The 24,359-nt window shown below is 46.8% G+C and overlaps 1 protein-coding gene across 1 annotated transcript in view; it reads right to left on the bottom strand.

The window, feature by feature from the left end:
• Window positions 1-8,889: 8,889 nt before the first annotated feature.
• LOC8032153 (fatty acid synthase-like) overlaps window positions 8,890-24,359 on the bottom strand; it is a 191,872-nt gene continuing 176,402 nt past the window's right edge. The window contains exons 26-29 of the mRNA XM_040206051.2: window positions 22,667-22,908; window positions 18,178-18,423; window positions 13,554-13,811; window positions 8,890-10,635 (exon numbers count right to left, since the gene is read on the bottom strand). Coding sequence (XP_040061985.2) covers window positions 10,519-10,635; window positions 13,554-13,811; window positions 18,178-18,423; window positions 22,667-22,908 — 863 coding nt within the window. The 3' untranslated portion in view covers window positions 8,890-10,518. The remainder of the gene's footprint in view (window positions 10,636-13,553; window positions 13,812-18,177; window positions 18,424-22,666; window positions 22,909-24,359) is intronic.

The following is a 24,359-nucleotide window of genomic DNA, read 5'->3' as shown; positions in this document are numbered from 1 at the left end:
TTCAAACCAAACAAAATACGGTCTGATGCATTTTCCGAAAAAAGCCTTACCTGGAAAAGAAATTTGAACGCCTTATTCGTCTTACCTTGAGCACTTTTCATTAACAAAAGCGAGCAAACCGCACACCCGCGACCAAGGAGGTTAGAAGTACTAGGAGGAGGAAGGGGGGGGGGGGGGGGGCACGGTGCAATATTGGTGAAGCCTCGTCATAAAAAGTTTAAACGATTTTGTGCTTAGCGTGACCGCAGATCTGTCTGGCGATTGGTGCGCGTGACATGTCACGTGCGAGATGGATGGTTGATTGTAGGAGCATTCCTTGCAGGCTTGCGCGCCCTCCGTCCGGTAGCTTTTATCAGATCGAAGGCTAGACGAAGGCTAGCCTCGGTCACGTGATGTGGTCATGTTGGGCTGATAAGTGAGGAGAATAAGGAGGAAAATGAGAAAGAGGCGAGGCGTCAAGGGAGCATGGCTTGTGGAGGCTATGCGGCTGACGTCATGCCCTCTCCTACCCTTCTATTCTCCATGCCCGCGACAGAACCGACGCAGCTTATCCCGCCATTTTGTTTGTTTTTCTCTCTTTTCGCGCCGGAACTTCGTCAGCGATCCGGAATTACGTCATGCCTCGCTCCTTTCACTCCTCATGCGCCGTCTCCGGAGACGGTGCACGAGAGCCTGACTGCAGAAACTCAAGAGTAACGTGCACCGGAAGTCGGTTTTTACCGTCTAGGAAAAGGAGCGCTGACTCCTTCACTCCTGCCCTGGAGCCACTACTGAACGCGCCCTAACACAGTGTGAATAGAGTATTTTCTCAATGCGCTCGCACGAGAGCTCTCGGTAGAAAACGGACGCCTCATTCAAAATGATGAGTGTCACTCGAGATCGTCGCACGCATTCAAGCTTACTCTCATTATTGCATGTGTATCATTTATCTAAAGGTCTCGGGCCTCAACATTCTGGAAATTGTTTAGCTGCAGCACGCTTGGTACGTTTTCACTTTACGATTGCCAAACTCAATTGACGCTGCACCTATTTGCTATGAAGGCACAATTTTTGGTATTGTGCAAGGCAAGTAAAATACCTCCATATTTTGTTTTGCAAATATTATTTTTATAATTACATTAAAGGCGTTTTGAGATGTTGTGAGACTACCATATCCACGTAGAGGCTGCATTAGCATAGAACGTTCATGTGCTTTTGGAGAACTGAAGAGGTTATAAAAATTCATGTCAGGTTGTTTTGTGCAGATGACAGCGACTAACCCCTGAACCCGTGATTGCACACCCATTCCTCGCAGCCCCAATGGATCCTCCCCTCTCCCGAGGCCAAGCTTAACAAAAAGCATTGCTTAAAATTCTGTTTTAGAGCAGTGAATAGGATGCTCAACAGCAGGTTCCGGTGGTTGCAAAGGTACTGGGCACAGCAACATCATTTCACTTTCTGCGCAATGCGGACTCGTATAGCTCTATTTTGGGGCCTCCCCCCGACCCCCAGAGTCCGACCCCGAGGGCGGTGTGAGCTTTGACAGGAGAGGACAAGCTTTGCAGCGCTACGTGGCTGCCTCTGCACCTCAACCATGTGCTGCCTACCAGAATCTCTTTTCTCATACTTGCAGCCTGGCAGCTGTCGAGCCTGTTCTCTCAACTTGTTACATTTGCAAAATATACTTGTGTGCATCCATTTGCAATGTTGCGTCATAATTGGTAACCTTCCCAATTCAGTAGACACGACAAGTTTCTTTTGACTGCAGAGTGGTCTGCCTAGCAGGCATTCCAAGCGGCATTTAATTCTCTCGGTTGCTTTTATAGACTATTTATTATTGATGAAGAAGTACTTTGATATGAGAGCACTTTTTTTGAACTGAAGCAATTTCTTATGCATCAAAATAACTTACCCCAAGCCCAGGGCAGGCAAGTCTGGTATCATAGAAAATTCTGCTTCATATTAAACAGAAAGGAATACACATAAAAACCAGTGTGTCGAACCGAAAAATATACGGGTTCGGTTACGGTTCAGGTTCAGGTAAATTTATTTTGTTCCGGTTCAGTTCCGGTTCGATTAATTCGATCGGCGAACCGGTTCGCGAACCGGTTCGGGGCGCTGAACCGGTTCGCGAACCGGTTCAGAAATTATAAATGACAAATTGCAGCATCAAAATAAATTACAAATAAAACATCCGAAATCAGCACATACGAAACGGGGTACATCGTAGTGTAAGGCTCAGGGATTTCTACCAGGAATGGTTTCTTTATGTGCACTCAAAGGTTACCTCACCGACGTTTACGCATTCGGACTTCATCTAATTGGGTCCGACGCAGTAGCTGTAAAATCCGCGACCTTCTTACAAACCCACTTACAAGTAGAACTCGCTAACTATCCCGCCACCTCGGCGTGTAAGCAATTGAAGGAACAGTGGGGAGAAAATACAGGTTTCTCTATTTGAACTAGCCTTCGGTAACTCAAATTAGACCCTAAAGAAGTTTTCATTAAACAAGATACGGATACTTCACCGAACGCAACGCCAGAAGGACGTAATAGGATAAATATTAAAATAGAAGAGTTCGCTGTCTCACAAATATGTTAGCTTCTAAGTGCCTATACGAAACCGGATGCATTATTATCAAACTCCACAGCCTTTTCTTTTCTCATTCCGATGGAAGCAAGCTTCAAGAACTCGCGCGTTCTAGAAACGTGTTACGAAATGAGCACACAGCAGCATTTAGGATTTACAAGATTGTAGAAAAATGAAATCCCGTGACGCGATTTTTTTATTTTTTTTTTGTACAGCCTTCCAATTCTCTTTCTTCCGTGCAAGCCGCGACCAGCGCAATACTGGTTCCTATGTCAAGATTCATGGATGCAGCGTTTGTCAAGATTCATGGATGCAGCGTTTATACTCCTAAGACTGAGTGGAGAAGAAAAATATGTAAGCGAGGCGTGTGTCAGTTGACGGCACTTAAAAAAACAAATGGCATTGATAGCACATTCATTGTCAACAGCGCGTGGCCGAACCGTTTTGAAATGAGTCGGTAACCGTTATTTTTTTATCTGGTTCAGTTCCGGTTCATCGCGATAACAATATAACGGTTCGGGTTCGGGTTCAGTTCCGGAAAAAATACCGGTTCGGTTCCGGTTTTCGGTTCGGTTCCGGTTTGACACCCTGATAAAAACTACACATTTTATTCATTAATTTATTAATTCATTCATTTATTGACCCTTAAAGGCCCCATTGGGGCATTAGATAAGGGGGACAGCACCGGGAGGTATCCATGTAGAACTTTTATACATATAAAAAAACAAGAAGATGTGGCCTAACAGCTAGTGGCTACACATGAGGATATGACGCTGGTTAGTAATTTACTATGGATGACACGGGGCATTTCTATAAAGATCGGGGCAGATTATTTTACTCTATTATAGCAAGGGGAAGAAATAAGTGGTTGAAGATGACAGTGGAACCAGGGATGCGACCCGTACGAGAATTTCAAATACAGGCCGTAATGAAAAATGTCGGTTCCGCCTGGATTTGAAATTAGGACACCAGTTTGTATCCCCCCTGGAGCCGCGCAGTTCCAGACAGGATACAAACTGGCGCCCCAATTTTGCATCCAGGCGAAACCGGTTGGTTCCAGTGGTTTTGCAGAGCCACTGGTACCGCGGGGTACCAACCGAGATACAAACCGGTGCCCCAATTTCAGACCCAGGCGGTGCGCCGCCGGAATTCCCGCTGCGATCACCACTGGACTCTACAAAAGTATTTTGCGCGATGCCCTTAGCCGTTACAAGCGAGATGTTGTCGCGATTTCAGACCCAGGCTGTTCCGCCTGGGTCCGAAATTGCGACGATCTCTCGCTTGTGACGACTAAGTGCATCGCGCAAAATGCTTTTTTAGAGTCCAGTGGTGAGCGCAGCGGAAATTCCGGCGGGGCACATGGTCGTCCAGGCGTCGTCACCAAACACGGTGCACAGAACACACACACACAGTACGCACAAGCACAGTATTCAGTGTTGAGCGCACCGGGAAGTTCCGGCGGGCAAGCAGTATCCGAGTTGTCCAAGTATTGTCACCAAGTACACCAGCGCCAAGCGCATCGAGATGCCGAGCCAAAGTGCAATGGGTCGGCAGCTTCATACTATATGAAGATTCAAAGCAGAGGTCAGTGTACAGGGTGTCTACCGAGTTGTCATTTTAAAATTTTCTGAGTTTTCCAGGTTTTCCCTAAGTACTTTTGTGAAATTCCCTGAGTGACACAGAACTTTTTTTTAGGTGAAGATGGGCTAACACCATGCCGCCAGATGCTGTCACTCTCTAAAAAGCATGCTATAAAATAAAAAAAAAAATATAATACAGTTTTAATGCTAACGAGTAACTTTTATTAGATTCAGAAAGAAAACACAACGGAGTGGTTAGTAAAACTCATAGCGAATAAAATATGAAGAAAGGTAAACTAAAGTTTACCTGACCACCCCCCCCCCCGTGAGGTCATGTGACCTCACGGTTACGCCGACGGCGACGCCGCTCAAGCCGGAAAGGTCATGTGGCCTCAGGGTTACGCCGACGGCGACGCCGCTCAAGCCGGAAACGGGCAGCTGCGCTCTAAAAGAAAAACGGGAGCAATAACGGGGAAAGAAAAAGGTAAACAAAGATAAGGCGTTCAAAGTGCGATTGCTCAACCCTGTTGTCAACACACTCCACTTGACGAAATCTTTTTTTTTTTTTTTTTTTGCTCACTTTATTTTGGGGTTAAGGAGTCGCGCAGCGACAGCGCTGTTCGGGGAAAAGAGCGCACGCGACTGTTCCAACAGCGGGCACTTCCCGCCCTCCATACGTGTGCCCTTCCCCTTGCTTTTGTCATCCTCCATTTGTTCTTGTTTTTATTGGTTGCTTTTTTTATTTTTTTATACAATTGCTTTTTCGCTGCGTATCCCCGCGTGCGCGTATGCTGGCTTGGCAGTCTGCCCGCCCTGCAACCCGAACTATGTGCTCCCTGCCGGCGCAATCCGACCCTGGGAGAAATAATAATAATTGCCTTTATTTCCATGAAAGAAGGGGAGACAGAGGAAAAAAGCTGCTATAGAGCAGCTTGACGTGTCCTCGACCCCCTACAGACAGTGGTTGAGCAAAACGTTTTTGTTAGTGTAGATAAGAAGCAAAATCGAGTCACTGATGCAGAAATGCAGAAACATGGAATCCATCCTACAAGTTAATCACACTAGGTCATTGCTGACCTACAAATTCGCTGGGCAATCACACACACAAAAATTTCATGATAACAAAAAAACACGAAGAAACACAAAGTGCCAAAAACGAAAAAGTTGCTACGTCCACGTTCTAAAAAGTCTTACAACATCTAAAAAGAGCTGTAAAGAGCATAAATAGGAAGAGTCACGGAAGAAATAAAAAATATGCGCTATAAATGCGTAGCATGTCCAAAAAAGCACAGGTATATAAAGAATGCCGCAAAGCCAATGCCGGGCAAGTAAAAAGAAAAAATAGAAAAAGAAGCGAAACAGTAAACGTCGGATTGAAAAGCTAGCACAATAACCGCGAAAAAATGTCTAAATGCAATGCGTAGTAAATACAGCGTAAAATAAACACACACGGAATTAACGAAAAAACAATCACTCTTCAGACATAAATCGTCAGTCACGGAAAAAGGCGAATGGAAGCAATATTAAGACAAGGACAAGGACGAAGCAAAATTATACACAAGTTAAGCACAGTTTTCTCGCGGAAATGTTGCGTAGGTCAGTCTCTTGTTGAATATGACTGTTAAGTAGTTTTGGGAGTAGACATTTCATCATCTCGGTTCCATAGTTGGTTCTGCATTTTTCAACCTTCCAGTAGTTTCTGCAGCGCGTTTCAGGCTTTCGTGTTTTTAGTCAGGAACGCGAGTGAGTTCAAGTTTGAAGCGAAGGACGGCCGTGCTTGGCCGTGCTTCGTCTTCGTTCGCTACATCGAGTGTGCCCGCCATGAAAGTTATGGGCGTTCGATACAGAAAAACATTGTGATTTTCTAGGGGATGTTCGAACTGTTTAATATAAACAATAATTCGAAATACACGGGTGTGATATTACCGGGCTCGACTGTTCGTTTGGTCCATTCCATTGATATCTGAAGAATTATGGACTGTGAGGGTTTATTTCAAACACGATGGCCAATCATCCTTGAGGCGGAGGTTTGGCCATCTTGATTAGAAAGGGCGTTGAATGTGAACTACTAAGTGATTATTCTATTATCACGAAAGATGTGGAAGCATTGTGCTTACGTAATGATCGAAATATTTTCGCGGCTTTTTATCGCCCACCGGACAGTAGCATGTCATCTTTTTTTACATTTCTTGAGTCTTTTTTGGTGTTCACAAATGAAAGTCAATATAACGTCATTTGTGGGGGTGATTTTAATATTGATATGTCTTCTGACAGTGTTTCTAAAAGGAAAATAGAGAACGTAGTTAGCATGTACTTACGGATGTGTCAACACGATTGTCAATCCTCCAAGAATTACCTTACAGTCCAAAACCATTTGAGAATTTTTATAACCAATTTTCATATAGATCGACTGAACAGTGGGGTTATAAGTTGTGACTTGAGTCACCATCTTCCCATTTTATTGTGTGTTGAGCTTAATATATCTCGAAAGCTAACGAAATGCGAACTTGCGATTTTCCAAAGTATTGGTAAAAATAGCCTCGATGCTTTCAGACGAGACATCGCAGCTGTAGATTGGAATACGGTGCTTACGCAAGAAACGGTTGATTATGCCTATAACTTATATTTAGAACAATTTCTAAAGCTGTATAAACTTTACTTTCCACATAAATCCGTAAAAATATCAAAAAAGATTCGTAAACCGTGGGTAACGCCCACTTTGATAAAACAAATCCGTACGAAAGATATACTATACAAACGGTTCGTTAAGACACGCAACCCAGATGCTCTAAAGGAATTTAAGTCTTATCGAAACGACTTAACTAAGGAGCTAAGGAATGCCAAAAAAATTTTTCACTCTTCCCTTTTCTCGTTAGAAAATGGTTTCACTGACGTAATATGGAAACATCTCGGTTCGGTGGTTAAGGGGTTTCCTGTATCAAACTTTATTGAAACATTGCAGTACAAGGGTGTAAGTTTAACCGGCCAGGATTTGGCAAATGTGTTTAATGAATATTTTGTAAATATATCTAGTACTGCCGACACTAATGATTCGTGTAAATATATTTGTCAAAGAAACTGTAGATCTATATTTTTAGAGCCAATTGCTAGTTCAGAATTAACTAATGTGATTATGCACTTAAAAAATAGCGGTAGCTGCGACGCTGATGGAATGCAAATTCGCTCCATTAAGTATGTTGCCGACGTAATTGCTCCCGTGTTAACTTACATTTTTAATCCTTCTTTTTAGTCTTGTGTGTTTCCCAGAAGAATGCAAGTAGCAAAGATGTCTATACTGTATAAAAAAGGATATAAAAATGATTTAGGAAACTATAGACCTATTTCTATATTGCACTGTTTTTCGAAGGTTTTGGAAAAGCTACTCTATCACCGTTTAGTAAACTTCTCGAATAAATGGGACCTCATAAATTCCTCGCAATTTGGTTTAAAAAAAACGTTCAATAGAGACAGCTCTACCTAATTAAAAAGAATTAAGTTTAGCAAAATTTTAAAGTAAAAAAATTTGTTTTAGGAGTGTTCCTAGATTTTACAAAAGCCTTTGACTGTCTTAATCACGAAGTATTATTAAAAATCTTGAAGTTTATGGCATTCGTGGACATGCCCTACAGATTTTGAAATCATACCTACGACATCGTCAGCAATATGTTAACATAAACGGTCATTTTTCCACTGTAAGATCTATTACGTCAGGCGTTCCACAAGGAAGCATATTGGGACCTTTTCTTTTTAATTTATATATTAATGATATAATCAACGTAAATACTAAGGCGAAATTTCTAATTTATGCAGATGACACTACCATTCTGTTTCTTCCAAAACCTGTGACAAAGTAATTGATATGGCGAACTTTAATCTATTAAATATAAAAGGCTTGGGGTGATAGCAACTCACAGAAAATTAATATTAATAAGACGAAAGCCGTAATTTTTCGACCAAAAAATAGATCTCTGGTTATATCGAAGGTTCTCCGCTTTGACTAGTCTTCCATCGAAATCGTTGGTTGTTTCAAAACACCTGGAGTGTTTTTAGTGAGACAATGAGCTGGGATAATCATATAAACTATATTGTTCCAAAGCTTGTTCCGGTAGTTGGAATCGTAAATCGCTACCGATCTGTTTTACAAAACGAACGTTAAATTGTTGCTCTATAAATCACTATTTTATTCCCATTTAACGTATTGTCTTCTAGTTTGGGGCATATCCACAATCAGGGCCGTAACCAGGGGGGGGGGGGGGGGGGGGGTTAGGGGGTTCTGACCCCCCCCGAAATTTTTTTCTGGGTACGGCCCTGGTCGGTGCATTGCAGCCAGCCGATTTTAATCTCCACCTCTGCGCACGCGCAGTGGCACCGGTCGGCTACCGGGTACCAAACCGGGACCGGTTCTTCGGTTTGCTATAATTCTCCATTATATGCCACCGATGCACATGATTCATAGGCGAAAATAAGACAAAATGGCCGCCGTTGTCCCCGAAACCCCCCCCCCCCCCCCCCCCCCCCCCCCGAAATTTTTTTCTGGGTACGGCCCTGTCCACAATGACTACTATAGAAAAACTGATTTTGCTGCAGAAAAAAAAAAAACATACCGAGAGGAATATGTAATGTGCCATATAACGTTCATTCTGCCGATTTATTTAAGATTTGTAAAATAATTAACATTTTGAAATTATATCAGTACAAACTCGCTAAAAGTTTTAAAAGTGAAAAGAAAATGGAATCGTGTTTTTTTGGAAAAACTTGCGTCGTTAAGGGAAATTTCCCTACATTATTCCACCCGCAACGCAGAGATATGGAGGATGGTCACGCAACGAACGAACTATGGCTATCAAATGTTTAATTTCACACTCCCACATTTATTAAATAGTCTTTGCACTGATAATATTGACTTTGATAGTTTAAATTTCAAGGACCTGCGCTTATATTGTTGTGCGTGATTTTTGTTTTCATTCTACGTTTTGTACTTGGGTGAACCTTGGTTTGTAGAAATGTCAACCGTAGATGTGCAACGGTTCAACTGTATACTTTGCCTTTTTTGTATTTTTTCCACCTGCTTGCTGCTGAGCAATGTAAGGGCCCCGAGGACCAGTCAAGCTGCGTACTGCAGATTTTTTCCTTTTGGCCCTCTATCATTTGATGGAAAGAAAGTTATTATTATTACTTTTAAAAATAAAAAAAAAAATAAAAAAGTCCCCGATAGAAGCAAAAATTCCCTGAGTTCTTCCTGAGATTTTCTGGACTATTCAAAATACCTGAGAATTTCCGGTTTTCCCGGTTGGTAAACACCCCGAGTGTATATCCATCCAGGGCAACAATGGGCGCGTTAGTATCCGTGCGCCCACAGCGCGAACGTCGCCGCCGGGAGAGCGCCGGCCGACAGTTCGACAAGAGCGGAGAAGAACCGAAACTCTTGGAGCGCTGCCGCCGCCTGCTTTAACGATTCGTCTGTGCAAAGAGGTGCGAGCTTATCGAAAGAGTGAAAATAACCCATGGCACACTGTTAGGCAGATTTCTCACATTTTAGTGAAGTGCAGCTACATGAAGAGTAAGCATATATTGCCTCAGCACCGCTCGGTGACATCGCGGGATGTTAGAAAAGTAACCAAGTTGTGCGGGCAACTGCAGCGAGACATTTGCAAGGGTGTAGCTGTACCTGAAACCTAATTACATTTCGGCTCAAGTCACTAACTTTTGCATGTTTGACTCAACCGGGAGGTTTGCTAATGACCCTCACATGCCACAACTTTCAATGAAAAAAATGGCTCCATTACTAGCGCTTCCTATCAGCTTGAACCTTGCACAATGAAGGCAAAGCCTACTTAACGCCGTTTAGATTTCCCCTTTTAACAACATGTCTCATGTCTGTCCTACAACACATCTACAATGTTAAATACATGATGGCAGACTGATCATTCCAAGACACTAGCTTTACATAAGCTGTGCTAGTCCAGTAAGAGGATGTTGGGGAGGAAAGCGGTGGCGCCCACGCCTGTGGCAAATATTCATGTCCACAAGGTGATGTGCCCGTAACGAACTCGAACTTTCCAAGTTCTCGGAAGTTTTTTTTTTACGCCGGTTTGTTTCGAGGTGAGGGAAATGCACTGCGAGTCCCAGCAGGCCACACACATTATGCGATTCACTAGCTCTGTTTTGAGCAACACAATAAACAAATATACAGTATGCATAAAAACAGAGTGGTGGCGGAAGTGGTCTTCGCGTCGTCCGTCTGCTGTACAAAAGGACGAAGAAGCACCGAAGGGTCAACACGACGAAAACAGCGGGAGCAAGCGGCAGCAAGGACCGTTGTGCCGCAGCACACTGGGGATGCCACCGCTCTGAAACAAGCGGGCCGAGCTACGCCGTGCCGACTTGTTGGGCAACCAGGTTGGCACACTCCAGCGCCCCCTTGCCCAGGATGAAGTTTTCGTGGAGTCCCTCCACCACGTGGATGTGAACCTTGCCCTCGCAGCACTGCGAGAAAAACGAAGGACGTTCAGGCGATGCCAAGAAACAATCGGCCTTTGGAAACAATATGTCCGCTACCTTGATTAGGAGAGGGCGTCTTCAGACAGGTTCAACGAAGATGGCCCAGATTTGTTTCCTCGCAGTATTCCACCATATTACTGCTTCGAATTGAGCCACATTCACTATACTTCATTCACCCCACAGCAGACAGTGCGGTGAAAGCTGCATGCTCGTTGGATCAGTCGTACGCTTATATTTAACCACGTGATCACCCTACCCCGCCCATATTCACACGCAGCGAGTGGAGCGCCGGGTGATTTAGGGGAGCGGAAAGGGAAAATGGAGCTGACACCTGCGTCGAGATGGGTTTAAAGCAAGAAACTTAATAAGTTATTACTGGTCGTCCCTAATCTTTTCTTAAAGCTAAAAAAAAACGCAAGTCACTATACATTCGCTGCACTTGATTAGTTTAGCCTATGAAAGAAGACGTTAAAGGAGACGGCAATTATACCTTGATGTCGCGCTTTGATTCTGGGAATCAACCGGCCAGATCCATTGACGGTGCACATCAACCGCGCTGGCCGGTTGATCGCCGACATCGTCTAAATTTGCGGACGATGTTGTGATGTCACGGACTAAAACTTCCGGAAAAACTTTGCAAAATGCTAGAATTGCGGCTCCTGTGGTGAGACAGAACCAGGGTCGTGTACTCCTGACCCGATGACTCAATTATCACATCCGCCACAGGACTTCGTGCCGTGACGGCACAGCACCGCGGCACTTGTGCCACCCACGCCCACCTTCATGCACCGAAGTGCCAGGAGCATCGGCCAACTTAAGAAAGCGCCTGGGTTAGCGCGATGGGCTCGCAAATTATGCTCAATATTATTTATTACACGTCCACCTTCTTTGTCCTAATCGTAAATTGATCCATAAAAAAAAAAGCGAAAAAAATAAACTGAGGTTAGAGTAGGTTTTTATAATATTTGTAGATAATTGTCTTTGCAGTTCGTGATATTAGAGTTGAGTTTTGTAGGTTCATTAAACTTAGGGGACACATTTTTATTGATAGATGCGTGAGTAGATATGCTCGTTCTCGCTGTCATTTTATGGAAATTATATTTACAGGCTAAGTGAAGTACCGAGTAAAATGAGGAGGGAGAAAGGTTTTATCTTTATCCAAGTGTTACGCTACAATTCACTTTTCAACCTTTTTTAGTACCCATTGTAAATGTAATTTACTCTGACCAGAACCTTATTTCTAAAGAGAAGACTATGCCTTTTGGACCCTGTATATTCTTATCACAAAAAGGAATAAGTAAAACGCTACAGTATCAAAGAGGAACCCTCGATCACTATCATAAATGAATTCGTTTAGAAATGGAATCACTTTTTATCTTCGAAGGACGTCCTAACAGATGTTGGCATCTGCTCCAAAACTGTGAGTGGCTGCTACAGGACTACCTACAAAAAGTCAAATGCCGCTTTCATCTCTGCGATTGGTTCTGCGAGCACGTAGGTGTGGCCCCACTGTCAGCTTCGGGGTGGATGGTGTATAGGCACTACTCCGGCAAGTTATACCATTCCGTTCGGGTGGTTAGCACTCTATCGTTGCGCTAGAATATGGCATGCCCGGTTCTTCACCCTATTATTTTATACCCGAGTAATTTATACCCGGATATTACGGACGGACGAAAGAGACCGCAGAAACGGCAAGCGCGCGAGGCACAGCCAACCATAATTTGCATATTTATCATTAGTCCGCGATAATTTCACCGACATGCTCAATTTTACGACGATTATGACCAGATAGCAATATTAAGTTGAATGTGGCATACATTGAAGACTTTGGAACAGTGGCAGTGCTAGCTCTAAACACACCAGCCCTCCCTCCCCCAAATCACACATGGACAGCATGTACAACCCACATACTTTATGAATATGGCCGCCCAACAGATTCTGTGCCCCGGTCTTTGTCAGCATGATTGAGCTAGCGTAAACTTTTTTCAAGATCATCTCCAAATTTTGGGTGGGCACTCGCTCGGTTCATGCCGTTACCTCGGACCTTTCACTTAGAGGCCGGTTCACACACTCGCGACTGGTTGCGACCGACAGCATTACGACCTCTCGAGATATCTGGCGACCAGAAAATTCAATGGCACGCTGGCGCCCTCTATGAGGCAACCCTGAAACTCCATTTAACGAGATCCAAGCTTCTGCAGTATTTGCGAGATCAAAGCACGTACTATGACAAACGGTTGTTTCTAAAGTTGTCAAGTTTTTTTTTAAGCCAATTGTGAAAGAATGATGCGCGAAAAAACCCCGGGTAAATATACGAAAATCTCGATTGACCCGCGGCTATTGGCGGCAGTGTGTCGCCTGGTCGTGAGGGATCGAAAATTCTCGTAACGCACTGGGTTGCAAGCAGTCGCATCTGTATGAAGGAGCCTTGACGCTTCGGTCCAACTGCTATTGTACAAAAGACAGTCTGGAGACGGTGTCTTCATCCTTGTAGTCACATTTGTCATAAAAAACCAGACAGGTGCGAACGTATGCATGAGACCATGCACTTGAGGCGTGTCCGCAGGTAATTCTGCCATCACGTCTGCAAGTAACACCGTGTCATTTGTACCATGTACAAGCAACGTGGCTGCAGCTTAAAGGCCGACTTAGAGAATAGTCTTCTGCAGAGAACAAAACCGGTTCCCAGTTTCCTTTTCTCTATTCTCTCTCGCAAACTTTTCTCCTCCTCTCCCCACAGGAGCGGTTGCCTCAACTACTCCCCGCCAAAAAGAAGGGTTCTCCCCCTCCTCGAATGAAAAGGAGGAATCGGGTTTCCCCCTTTCTGGCCGCTCGTCGGCCTTCAAGACGCGACCGCGCAGAGACCCAAAAATCGGACAGGACCAGCGCCGAGCGCCACGCACCTCGGAGAGGCCGTAGTCGGGGGGCAGCTGCATGGCCATCTTGCGTGGCTTGGAGGGCTTGACCAGGGTGACGTCCCCCAGGAACTTGGCCGTAGGGGCGTACCTGCTGCCGGCCTTGAGGAAGTCGTAGAAGGCGCTCGTGGCCAGGGCCACGTCCTCCCGGCTGGGGCACACGTCGGGGATGGCCGCCAGCAGCAGGTCCGTGGCCACCTCCTGCTTCGCCTCCCAGGTCGGGTACTGCAACATCTGCCGCTTCACCTGCGAACGCAACCCGGGCACGCTCGGCGCGTCGGACGAAACACTCCTTTCCTCGACTGTCGAGACTTCTCGCTACGATGCCTGGAATGCGTCTCCGACCAGTGCGGCGCGTTCGTTGCATCCAACAAAGCGGCCTCTCGATTTCCGGTCGATGACCTCCTAAAGGCGTCCCCCTGTCGCCGGCCACGATCCTGGCAGTGTCAAGGCAGCGGACCTGGAGGGGGCAGCCGCCCGTGCCGCCTCAGGTCAGCTTGAACGTCCACGGATGCTTCGGTAGCCGGGAGTTGTCAAGACGCGACGACGGTGACGCTCGCAGTCTCGTGCCTTATTCACGGGACTCCGTCCTCCAACTGCCAGGATCGCGATATCATGTAGCGCGACACTCTGGCTTTTGCGACGTCACTTGCTGCCGCTTCCGGACCCCTTTTGATGCACGGGCAGAGTAAGACGCTAAACACACAAGTCGCAGACGCATTCCAGGCACGATATTTTCGCCGACTTGCTTTCTGAACGAACTATGTTTATGAAAGACGGAACGGAAATTGACTCGTAGGGTCTGGGAAAAGTGCACTCTGGAGGCTCCCGCTCTTTCTCCTGTCCCTCGATGAAGGTTTAGATTGTTGTGGATTTACTTCGCGAAATTTCGAGGTAGAACTCCCTTTCCGCAACAAATAAGGTTGACACCCTTGCCACGCTTAAGACCGAAAGGAGACGCAGACGACCATAGACACTGCCTCCACATCGGGCAGCCCTCTCTCCCCCAAAGGTTCACCTCCCGTCGTGCCATGGTTGTGGAGTTGACTGTTACAGTAACTCCGGTGCGTGCTAGGATTCGCAAGTTTGGAAGGGCAGCATTTACATGCTGTCCTTTTTAATATTAATTACTCCCAACCAGACAGATCTCTGTCAAATGTTTACTTTTAAATTTTAAAGCATTTACATCCTGCTGCATTATAAATAGCGTTGAATTACGACCTCTAGAAGGCACTTGGAAGGACGGATGGTCAGAGCCATGTATAAAGGAAGAATCTGGACATCTGTTGTCCTTGCTGACCTCTCGCCGTACCTTCTTCTCCAAACCGCGAAGTGAATACATTTATAATTTGATGCCTTTTAATAAATGTTATTTTTTGTATGAAAAGCTAGTTTTGGTGTCTTCCTATGTTCCCTTAATTTTTTTTTATGTAATGACATTACGATGGATGCCGGGATTTCAGCGTCCTTAGGAACGGCCAATCAGTTGAGATTAATCTATTAAAACGAGCAAGCTTATCATTGGCGAAGAGCCGCCTGACTCTGAGTCGCCCGATGTTTATTTCGCAACCTTCCGTTATGAAATAGACTGCTCTAACGTTAGGACAAACGTTAGTGCCGGCGCCGTTTTAATGCATTCAAACTCGCACAAGTTTTAATTTAGAGCGCAGCTCTTAGGCGCCCGTTTCCGGCTTGAGCAGCATTGGCGTCGGCGTCGGCGTAATTGCACGTTGCAATGTGGGACGTTTCTCATGATGACGTCACCCGTGCGTTGCATTATGGGTAAATTCCCCCGCTAAAATTAGAGAAAAAATTTCCCCGCTAAATTTAGAGAAAAAATTTCCCCGCTAAACTTAGCAGGAAAAATTCCCCGCTAAATTTAGCGGAAAAAGTTTCCCGCTAGGCTTAGCGGAAGAAGTTCCCTCTTAAATTAGCGAAACAATTTTCCTGCTGAATTGTACGGGAAAAATTCCCTGATAAGTTTAGCGGGAAAATTTCCCCTCAAAATTTAGCGGAAAAAGGTCCGCGCTAAGTTTAGCGAAAAAGTTTCCCCTCTAAATTTAGCGAAAAAATTTTGTCGCTAAATTGTGCGGGAAAAGTTTCCCGCTAAATTTAGCAGGAAAAATTTCTCGCTAAATATAGCGGAAAAAGTTCCCCTCTAGATTTAGCGGAAAAATTTCCCCTCTAAAATTAAAGAAAAATTTTCCCGCTAAATTGTGTGGGAAACTTTTTCCGCTAAACGTAGCGGGGAACTTTTTCTGCTAAATTTTGCTGGGAAAGTTTTCCGCTAAATTTAGTGGGAAAAGTTCTGCGCAAAAATTAGCGGAATAAATTCCCTCTCTAAAATTAGCGGAAAATTTTCCCCACTAAATTTAGCGGAAAAAATTTCCCGCTAAATATAGCGTAAAAAGTTCCACGCTAAATTTAGCGTAAAAAGTTCCCCGCTAAATTTAGCAGAAAATTTCACCTCTAAAATTAGCGGAAAAATTTTCCCGCTAAATTGTGTGGGAAAATTTTCCCGCTAAACGTAGCGGGGAACATTTTCTGCTAAATTTTGCGGGAAAAGTTTCCCGCTAAATTTAGCAAGAAAATTTCGCCGCAAAATCTAACGAAAAAATTCTTCCTCTAAGTTTAGCGAAAAAATTTCCCCGCTACATTTAGCGGGAAAGATTCCTCACTAAATATAGCGGAAAAGGTTCCCCGCAAAATTTAGCGGGAAAATTTCCCCGCAAAATTTAGCGGAAAAAAATTTCCCACTATATTTAGCAGAAAAATTTTCCCCCTACGTTTAGCGGGAAACTTAGCAAAAATTTCCTGCTAAATGGCAGGCGAGAAGGAGAGGAGGAGAGGAGCGTACGGATGAGGAGGAGGGGCAAACACACCTCTTTGTATTTTCCCCCTCCTCCTCAAAAGCTGCGCTCTAATTCGGCGTTACAGGGGATTGTAAACGTCTTTCAGTTTTTTCTTATTCCTCTCTTTGTAACCTTCCGGCTTCATGTTCGGAAAAAGAGATTGCTCTTTCGTTGCTGGCATTGAGTTCGGTGGAGGCATGCGGTAATCACTCCAGGCGTGGCCATCCCATATAAGGATTAGCGATCGCTTGGATCAAGCCATCTCGTTTGAGACGCTGACGCATCGTCAAGAGGAAATACAATTAGGAAGAAACGAAACCCTTGGAGACTCTCGGACGGAGGGCTTTAGCTCATTTTGCAATCTAATTGACAATTTTCTTAGAAAACGAAGGCAACAGTAGCATTCTCGTATACGCTCACTTATCAGAACATGCTACGGAATCCCCTAAGCTGCGAATTAGAATTTGTTCCGCACTGCTAATATAACCAGGCGCGTTAACTAGAACTGAAAATTGCGAAGTTTACTCGAGCGTCATTTGCGCGACGCACCGACCGTCCGCGAAGTGTATATGAACGGCCTGGTGACGCGCCGCATACGGAGGGAGAATAGACAAGGTAAATTTGAACTAATTTAATATGGTTCCTGAATAAACACGACTCAGCCCAAATACTGCTAGCTGATGACCTAAGAGAAAATAAAGCAGTCATCGTTGTAGGAATGGGAGAGCCAAGCATACGGGCATAGGTCCCAGGCGTCGGTTGGGATCGAAGATGGCGATATGGGTGCGACCATGGCGTTCTCCTCGCGTGTCAGTGACGTAGTTGACGAGCTGTCAACGAGGCCACGCCAGCTCGCCAAGCTATCCCCTATATATGGCTCTGCAGATGGTGGCCTTACGAGGGACAGGAAGAGTAGGGTAAAAATAATAGGATGTAGGTTAGGTTCAGGTACAGTGCCTCGAACGCATCTCCGATTTGCGTGTTCACCATCCTTCTCACCCATGCATCGAAAGCAGTTCAAAAGTGGAAATAAATTGCGTCGGGAGCCAGTGTGTAACCATCCTGGCGTTTGGTCGTAAAAAAAAATTGCGTTGGCTTAGCTCGGCTATGCCTGGATATGCGTAGCGTGAGCTTATGCGCACAAAATGAGAGGCGCTATCAAGCGGCTCCGGTGCAGCGTCAGACTTGGCTACTGCGCAACGGAGGCGCACAGCTGGGCACGAGGCGGCGCCAGTGCGTCTGCCGTGGCTATGACGTCACTCCTCTGGAATGCGCAGACTGGCGAGGCGAGCGCGGAGGCGGCGGAGCGCCAGCTGTGCGCCGTGTGACGCCACTGCTCCTCGCGCATGCTTAGCACAGCTCTTTGGGAGCCACGCGAAACTGCTCAACCTCGGCCAGTAGCTCACGCTACAAAATTTTGCCGAAAACAGCGAGCGAATGCGAGTGTTGCCATTGACGCGGCAACCCATCTGGCGTCTGCTTCGGTTTCCATAGACTGTATGTCTGCAGAGCTGCCTGCAGCACGACGGGCGTGTGTCGCACCCACCTCCTCTGCCGTGCCGCAGTCAGGATCGCGGTAGTCAACAGCAGGACACTTCCACGCTTCGTCGGGCGGAAATCGACCACCACTTTCGAAGACTTCCTAGATGCACAAGTCTGAGAATGTTCCAGGCACACTAGTCCAGGTAAGGGTTAGGTTAGGGTAGGGTAGGGAAGTGTAGGCCCAGCTTTTCCCTCAAGAGCTCGCAAGGGGTGCCCACCTGGAGGAAGTCAATGTCGAGGTACTGCATGAGGAAGGCGCAGAAGAGGGAGGCCTCCTCCTCGTTGGCGTCAGTGTAGTGGCTGTAGTGGCGCCCCATGTACCGGGGCGCCCCGTCGAGGAGCACCAGGCTGCCCACGAGAGCTCCCGCCCCCTGCAGCTGCACCGCCATCTCAAAGGCCACCGTGGCCCCGAACGAGTAGCCCACGATGTGGTACGGACCCTGGGGCTGTACCTCCACTAGCCGCTGCACAAAGGGGGAGGGCCACGTGAGACCACGGAGCCGGGACTACGGCGGACTCATTATTTGAATCTCTAGAAAGCCAAGAATTCTGTTTTAATTGTTGGAAGTTTGAATCATCAGATATTAATCTGATTATGATGGGAGATAAAATTATGATTTGTCACACGAATGGCTGCACGTACAAAGCAGATATTTAATGATTTCCTCTACATAGGCCTACTCATCATAAGCAGGTATGCAAGCATTAAACATTTATGAAATGTACGACATAACTTTATTTATTCCTCAAGCATGTTGCTTATCGCGCACGGTTTAGACAGCACACGACAACTCAAAACGAAGTTAGGTTTCTTCATTGAGTCATGAAGTTGTCTTATGCGACCTATTAAGAAGGGGACCCATGACAATGAAAATGGGCACCGCGCGACCGTTTTAATAGCGACTTGCGCGGACGCTGTGACGTGGACCTATGCCATGCCGCCGCCTTACCGCGTCCGCGCAAGTTGCTGTGGAAATTTCCGCTCGACGCTTGTTTTCATAGTTCACGTGTGTCCTCCTTGAGCCCCGTTGAGTACGCTACTCGTTGAGGACCGGTGCTCTGCGGAGAAGCAACAAGCGCGGAAGCAAGCTCCGCGGGTGTTGCAGCTATGCAGGGCCACGGAAACAAAAAGTATTACACGAAAACTCCGTTCGAATTAAGCGGCTCACGAATACATTAAAAAAACACTGGACATGGCGTGAATTCAAAGATATGAGAGTCCGTGCGCTCGCGCGCACTATGAGAGCCCGTCAAAGCCAAGCATGAAAGCTCTTCATTTCTTTCAAAGTCCCAATGCACGCCGTCCCCACGTGAGTCACTGCGAAATTCGGCAGACACACTTCTGGCTGCTTACGCATAAGAATGCTTTCGCATTCCTACACGCAGCGCATTCCTACAAGCAGCGCGCCACGTCTTATTTTTTTAAACGGCACTCCGGCGGTGACATTACACTCCCCCACTGCTCAGACGCGGCGAACCCCGCCGGCTTCACGAAGGCTTCCATGACGATGCATCTGCGTTGCTGTGCCTTTCTTTGCGTTTTATTTCTGAGGCGCGTACTTCATGACGTATGGGTGTGACCATCGTTCGTTCAAAACGCCGTCGCCTTTTCGCGTAATGGGACAAGTAAGCCCCATTGCAGGACAACCAATATTTTCTGAAATTTGCTCAAATTATCTAGGAGTAGGAAATATCAGAGTTTGAACTATCGCGAGGTTTGCGGCCGGCCCTTTGGTGGTGAAGCCGGAATGCGTCGTACAACGAACCTATTTGTGCGCAAATGAAACCCAAGTATACGTGCACGAAACGTTACTGACCAAGAAGTTTAAAGATGCGTTCGCATTAGTACCCACATGAAAGGGAAAAGCTGACGGCGTCCGTCTGTGGACAAAACGGTGGAAAGGGAAGCGCGCCGCGTAGAGAGGAGGAGAGTAGTGAAGGACAAAGACGAGAGGGAAGTGACGTCACGGGGCGGAAGCCAATGCGCGCACGGATGCTGGGGAGAGTCTGAACTTGCAGGTGCGCGTATGCCTTGGTTTGGACTACAAAATAGAGTGTGAACCAAGTACTAACGCTGGTCCAAGTGGGCGGCCCAAAAATTAAAGGAAGATCCATCGGTAGATATTTAGGGAACGCGTTAGCGGGGAAACGCCACGCACGTCCCCCTTTGGGGAACGCTAACATTGACCCCGTAACGCCCATAACGAAATCAAAGGGAGGCAGCAAAAGAGAAAGTAAAACGAGAAAAGTGAAGGGATTAGTCTTAGCGTTCCCCAAAGGGGGACACGAATGGCGTTTCCCGAGAGACAATCTAGAGCCTTTTTTACCCCACTTACACGGGCAACCTTAACCTCACTTTAGTCACCCTTCTCTGCAGTTATGCTCAACCACAGTTGCCACACTATATACTATCGGGCAGCTATTTTCCGGAAGTCAAAAGTGTGCGTGGGCAGCTTTGATGGGCGTTGAAGATGCGCAAGCGTACGTGCGCATCTCGTTGGCGTCGTCAACGATGCAACCCCCAAGATTTTGTCATCGAGCTTGGCCATCCCCGCAGCGACGACATCTGAACGACTCGACGAGCATTCAGGTAATCGTTCGTGGCCGATCGCCCCGATGACGAGATTACCCGATCCCTACCTATATCAGAACTCCGCTGCCATCACGCGACTGCCATTGCGTTGAGAAGAAACAAACAAAACACTGATAATGTAGTGATAATGTAGTGACAAACACCACCACATAATGTAGTGATAATGTAGTGACAACGAACAAAACACCACCACCAACTACTACAACAACAGCTAAGGCTAATTTCACAGCTATTGGTTACAAATTTCAAGGAGCGATTCTGAGCGCTATTAACAGAAAGTACAGAAAGGGTTACATCGAATCTTTAAACTGCAGTCGCACTGCCCATACATAGTACCGAAGACGGGATTATCTGCCCTCGCGCATGTTAGAAGCATGTTTGCACGTGTGCGAGCTTCAAAAATGTCTGCCCGTTCAATCTGGCAGGAAGGAAGAAGCCTGGGACAGTGTCTGCAGAATGTATCTTAGGCGATGTATTACAGTGTAATCCACTTATAACGACAATGAGAATGCCCGAAATTCAATTTTTACGACCGAGTATCGTCTTATCTGGACTGGAAACTAAGCGTTCTTAGTCTACAACGAATTGTTATAAGCGGTATATCGTTCTAAGTGGTATCGTTATATGTGGATCGCACCTTAGCAGCGTGACAATGACTAATAGGGAGTTTTAGCAGGTCGTTTCAACACGAACGGTTCGTCGTCGAACACATCGGCGACGCCATTGAGCATGTGCGCGCGAGTCGTTCGGCGTGTCGGGAGGCTCTTCTCGTTCGTTTCTCGTATTCCGGCCGCTGGAGTCATCACCGCAACGCAGCCAGCACCATTCCCGACTCGGGGGAAAAAAATATGGCGGCCGGTTCGGCGACTGACTCCTCCGACCCAGCCAACGTTACTAAAACACTCAGTGGGGAAACTCCCATAGAGACAGCTTTGAAAAAGTGGCCCCAATCTGTCTCCGAGCACCGAGCTAATGACGAACACAACGGCACCTTTTCTCCCGCAGCGGCCACTCGAGGAACTGCACATGGCTTCTATTTTGGCTTCAGAACAGATACAGCGGTCGAGGTTACAGGGGTGCCACCCCCATCTCCCCGGCGGACGCGCCGCGTTCTACTACCGAAGTTAGAATGCACCTAGGGCGGGACGCGCTACCTGAAAGGCCCGCTGAGGCATGGTTGTATAAAAACAATATTAATTGTGCCGCAAAACCCTGCAAACTAAAGATTTTAAAAACATAACGCGCCCCTCTTTTTGTACTAAACTCTAATAAATTTCATACAAAAAGAGTCTTTTTCGTTTGTTTTTACGCAAAAACAGGCTTTCAAAAAGCTCGAGGTGACCACAGTACAGACAAACGATAAGAAGTGGCGCTGTTGTCGCATTTAGCTCGGTCTCGGTGGACGCCAGCGGCCCAGGTTTCGACGGCGAGTTTCCCAACTGAGTGTTTTAGTAACGTTGGACCCAGCCGAGCGTTAGGCTTAGGACAGTGGGAGGCGATTTGGCCATCCTGTTACTCTGCTTAATTTGAGAGGTTGAACCAAATCATTTCGAGGACTGCTGAGAATGGTAAGCGATCGTGAATGCTGTAAACTGCCCATGCTAGTAAATTTTTACGATCTGCGGGCAGACTAGCTGTCGTGGCGATCGCGAGCATACGAAATGATTTGGTTCGACGGCACACTGTGAACGATCGTTCAAGTTCAAGATGGCGGAGACACACTACATACCTTTACGGTCCTTGAGATATTTTTTACTCTATCTAGCTTCGCAGTTCTTGAAATTCCGACGAGCAAATGTCACGTCGGCAGTCTTGCCTACATCAGTCGTGCGCCGGAAACACGAGCCACCACAAATTTACACGGTGCAGATTGTTTCACATGTTTACTAGAAGTTGGCGCCGCCAGTCAAACAAAATAAAATATGTCAAATTTCACGTACGGTGTCACGGAACCGACCAGCTGCACCGTTCGTGATTTCGGAACCGTTGACTCGAAAAACGACTCGCTAAAACTCCCTAATGTTTTGGGCAATGCCCCCGCGCTCTTTCGGTCGACTCCGCGCGCGACACCTCGCGCCTACCGGTCAGCGGGAGGGCGGGCCGTGCGAGCGCACCTGGAGGTAGATGGCGGCCAGCTCCTCTATACTGCGTGCAGGGACGTCGCGCGTGCGCTGCAGGCCGACGGCCCGCACGGGCAGCTGTAAGGCCAGCTCGTAGAGGGCCCCCACGTGGCCCTCGATGGGATGCACCAGGAACACCGGTCTGCCGAGGCGCCCGTTCATTTCCACCGCCATTTGATCCGACACCAGCCTCTCGATCAGCGTCAGCCGGGGAAGCTCCGACACGGACGCGTCCTCTGCGGGGCAGAAGAGGCCCTGATCTTCGCAAGCTCGCACGGTATTTCTAAACTACGGAAAAAAGATCACCAGAATCACTCTTTATTGTTTGGAGCATCACTCACCTTGTGTACGATCGACGTTGGCTTTGATTGACATTCGCAAAATCAGTTCCTTTGTATGTACCAATGTTGAAAGGTGGGCTATTTGGTCTAGGCTAAATATAGTGTAGGTAAAACATGCCCCGTCCTGTTTGTTCCTTCCTTCTAGTTTTTGTCGTTCTGCGCTGTTTTACCTACATTATGTTTATCGTTTGTATGTATTGTTTTGCAACTAAAGCTTTAGTTTTAGCGCGACATTGAACCACTAAAGGGAGGGGTTATTTTCTAGCGGCTTTATAAAGCCACCGAAGTCTCCGGTATTTTAGCGCATAACTGCAAATGTAAAAGACATAGAAGTGAAGCTTCGGACAGAATTTGTTAAAATAATCTGCTCGGCGTAAAAATGCGCGCAGCACCGCCGAAGTCTTTCGACCGCTTCACAAATTAAGGGGCAGCGAAACCGCCATAAATACGCAAAGAAATATTACTCCGTGCAAGACCTTCCTCGATTCATCATTAAGCGCTTGTTTGGAGAGTCGCATTTGGTTGCAAGGGAGTGCAGCCACCTACTCCCTCGTAAACGACGACTCGCCACGAGTGCGAAATTTTCTGCCACAACTGCGAAGGAGAATACCCGCCCACATCTCTCACCTGCCCCAACCGCGTCCAAGCCATGGAGCACCTACAAGAGCAAATATAAGCACGCCGCAAAACGCACATTAAACCTTCACCACCACCTACTTTCCCACCGCAGGACTGGCCTACCCTGCCCCCCCCCCCCCCCGCCCCCCCCCCCCCCCCCCCCACTAACCGGGCATTAACTTCCCAGAAGAGAACATCGAAGACCCGCGCCCCACCACCAAAGTATCAGGTACCACCACAACAGTACCAGGTTCCACTACAAAAGACCTCGGCCCCGCCACCACCAAAGCCCTTGGCCCCTCCCAAGGAACCCTACCCCTCGGGTACGACTCAAAGTTCGAGCCCCTCGTGTCTGGCGCTAGGGATAAGCGAGCCATCCCCTTTCTCTCCGTCCCCCTCCCAGCCGCCTTCCATTCTTTTAGCACCTCCCTCACCTCCTCCCCCTCCTTCTCAACCCCTAGGGGAATTGCACGCCCGTGTGTTAGAGCACGAATCTAGGTAGGCGACGTCTCAAAAATTTTTGAGACGTCGCCTCCTTGTGGCCTTTTTTCTTCTCGTCCCTTTTCCGAAATACCCCAGTCTCGGGTTAAACAAAACTATGGTTAACTTCCACCAGCTCGCCTGCACCCTTACAATTTTTTCACTACGAATCTAGGTTTGACAGAATCACGTTACAGCTCGACCACATCATTATAGCGGTCGGCACACTCCAAACAACATTTAATTAA

The sequence above is a fragment of the Ixodes scapularis genome, unplaced genomic scaffold (genome assembly GCF_016920785.2).
Source record: "Ixodes scapularis isolate PalLabHiFi unplaced genomic scaffold, ASM1692078v2 PGA_scaffold6__148_contigs__length_123643588, whole genome shotgun sequence".
Classification (NCBI taxonomy): domain Eukaryota; kingdom Metazoa; phylum Arthropoda; class Arachnida; order Ixodida; family Ixodidae; genus Ixodes; species Ixodes scapularis.
This window is presented reverse-complemented; position numbering and strand designations above follow the sequence as displayed.